The 3,153-nt window shown below is 35.2% G+C and overlaps 1 protein-coding gene across 1 annotated transcript; it reads right to left on the reverse strand.

Moving 5' to 3' along the window:
* Positions 1-366: 366 nt before the first annotated feature.
* Positions 367-2,206, reverse strand: LOC129245717 (7-methylguanosine phosphate-specific 5'-nucleotidase). The gene is made up of 4 exons (XM_054884058.1): positions 2,154-2,206; positions 1,395-2,056; positions 730-1,153; positions 367-659 (listed from the first exon to the last, which is right to left on the reverse strand). The coding sequence occupies exons 2-4, from the start codon at positions 1,811-1,813 to the stop codon at positions 537-539; spliced, it is 966 nt and encodes a 321-aa protein (XP_054740033.1). The 5' UTR covers positions 1,814-2,056; positions 2,154-2,206; the 3' UTR covers positions 367-536.
* Between the last annotated feature and the right edge of the window lie 947 nt (positions 2,207-3,153).

Raw genomic sequence — 3,153 nt, forward strand, 5'->3', positions numbered from 1 at the left:
TGGACCGATGATTTCTCCAGCCGATAGGCCGTACCAAACGGTTGTTCCCAATGGATGTTATGGCTATTCTTGAATGGCTTCTGGTTACTCTTCAGCCCAAATACGGAAATTTTGCTTATCGACGTAGCCATTAAGCTAAACATGGGCCCCATCGCCACCATAAGTTGACCTGAACGTGCGATGAGCACTTTTCACAGAGCGTCAATTTTCGTGATACAATTGTACGATTTGTAAACATTGTTGAGGTGCAAGTCTTTCCATGATGAAATGACAGTAGTCACGCGTGATTTATCTAAAAAATACTTTTGGAAAAAAGACCTCAACCAATCTGATAACCCTTTATATTATTCCATTCTCAAAAACATGTTATTTAAAAATTACTACTTTCGTGCATATATTTATTTGAGCTTGAGTAAAATGGGCAACACAAAGTTTCTATACATACATATTTCTTGCTTATGTACTTCCCCTCGTCAATCCGTACTTGTCAATTAAATTGTAATTAAATACTACTTATTCACAATTATAAATAAAATCTAGTCGAATACGAGAGGTTCACCTTGGATGAGTTTCAGCAGCGTTAGTGGGACGTTCATTGTTTGATCGTCAACCAAGACGATATCAAAAGTGTTCATGTACTGCTCCATATTTTCCTTCACCTTAAATTAAATAATAAAAGTGTACAAATAATAGCATCTTAAGTGTGCACTCGTGTAAATGTACACTTACATGATGGAATAGAAAGCCAATTTTTATTACATGGGACGAAGCAGGAACACCATCCGCCATACCAGAATCGGCTAATGTATCACCCATAAGAATGATGTGATCGCGATTATGAACCAAATCGTAGTAATCGCTCCCTTCCAGCATAGTTTCGTTTTTATTAAAAGTATGGATTATTGGCTCCTGGAAACCATTAAGCATGCCATCTTTAAATTGCAGAAAATTTGAAATAACCTTAACGTTAGGATACATAACACCCGCTTGTCGAAGCAAAGCAATAACACAATTTCCCAATCCGGCAGAGAATACAAGCACGGGTATGTTTAGCGTATTTAAGCGGCGAAATAGTTCTTGTGTGTTATCACGAACAGAATTACTATATTTTTTAGCAATCTCATCGATTTCATTTAGATCAAAGGCAAATCCCCTGTAAATACAAAAAGTTTGATTACCATTTATTATTCTCTTGAATTTATTGCATTGAATTCGAGAAAATTTTCAATTGCGGAAGAATTCTTCGTTGCTTCTCAAGGTGATGGTTTCAATCCCAGAATACTATTTTTTCGGATCTCAGAAAGATCTTACCAGAATTGCCATCAAATTTGCTTCCGTAAGTAAAAACTATCTTGCAACTAAAACATTTATTTTGAAATAATAAAGTAGCTTACATCAAATTCTTGCCCGACTTAGTCCACCACTCGATCATAGCAATTGCCTTTTCATCCCGCGGTATTTGCGGATCAACCTCAATAGGACGATAGGTGTCATGTAGCTCTCGAGCTTCTTTTACAAAATTTGGTGGCAGCGACTTGCATTCCTCAAAAATTCCGAAACTACTCGGCACAGGTGCTCCATTGGTAGTTCGCTGTTTTGTAATGGTGAAATCAAAGTCCGAAACTATTTGTAACCTTTCATGACCTCCTTCCACGAATTCGTTTAGAATTTTTTCAACACGTTGTCTATTTTTGATTTTACAATTTTCATTGTTTAAAATGGGTATATCTGCCAAGCGAAGCGGTTTTCCTGGCCTCGATAAATCTGGCCGAGAACTACCATTGGCATCGTGGAACGGTTCAACATCAGCCATTTTTTCAAAAAGCCTGGTGAGGGCGCCTCGAATCCGGGGAAACAGTTTCGTAGTTTTAAAATAAATAAGCACTTAACAAAGTTCTTGCATTCAATTTTAATTCATGTGTTCACGATGTACAGATGACCAATTTTGTCCACTTTTTAAAATCGAGTGATGAAATTAGAGAACTTGAGATTTGAAATAATTTGATACCGCTGATACGCTGCAGGTTGCAAAATGCAAATTATACAATTTTTGTGCCTAGATTCGAACCGAAATAATTGAATTCTTTAAAATTTAGTGTATTAGAGTCAAAATTTTAATTTCTAAAAAAGTTAATCTATTTTTATTTTGATACCTAAAAACTATCACCTACAGCTGTTTTGTCACTACATTCAAGGCACTCCTGCAGACAGTCATGACAGTGCATTTCATACAACAAAAAAAAAAACGACAACATTGCATAGAGATGGGCAAGTCTGATCCATGACAGCTTCATTTGTACTTGCAATCAATTTTTATGAAGCGAATCATAATCATTGCATTTAATAGGTATGCTAATTAAATTATCATTGGATATAAGTGCCGGCTTTTTTTTTATTTTCCTTTTATAAAATAACGTGTTTTTATATTACGAATAGTTAAACATATAAACGTTATTTGCGGCAGTCGCGTCGAAACAATAGAAAAACAGCGAGCAGATTTTTTGACTCGATTGTCCTTTTGCTACGGGGGGTCATTTTCTCGATTATTTAAACAGCTCGGACTCGCCCATCACTAACAGTACGAAAAAAATTCCCTCTATATTTATATGTATGTATACACGTAAAGAGGTTGGTATTTCTTATTACGCACAGTGTGCTTATTATATACATTAAAGCATATATAATTTCTGCGCATCTCTATAAAAACGAGCAAGGAACTGTTTCACTTCACTCCTAGTTCAAATACAAAGATATTGCCATAAGCCCCTGTGGTATGTATTTCATATGAGAATAGAACAGGAAAAATTCAACACTTTCACCATTTATATATTATATTTAATATAACAAAATATGTATATGTAAATTTAATGCAACATATGTAAATTGAATATGAATAAATTAGATAGACAAAAAAACAGCTTAATAAACCCTGCCCTCACTTTTCGTAACATATTCCCTCCGAGAAAGAAAAAAAACTTTGGCTGCTCTGGCGCAGGGCGGAACGAATGCGAGAATTATTGCAGGAAAAGAAAACAGCAAAAGTTACATACCAACATATCTGTGTACATATATACCGAATAAGTCTGCTCAGACTCGAAGATACAGCTAGATATACATTTGTTAGTTAATCATAATTTCAGCTACTCGATTAAT

The sequence above is a fragment of the Anastrepha obliqua genome, chromosome 4 (assembly GCF_027943255.1).
Source record: "Anastrepha obliqua isolate idAnaObli1 chromosome 4, idAnaObli1_1.0, whole genome shotgun sequence".
Classification (NCBI taxonomy): Eukaryota; Metazoa; Arthropoda; class Insecta; order Diptera; family Tephritidae; genus Anastrepha; species Anastrepha obliqua.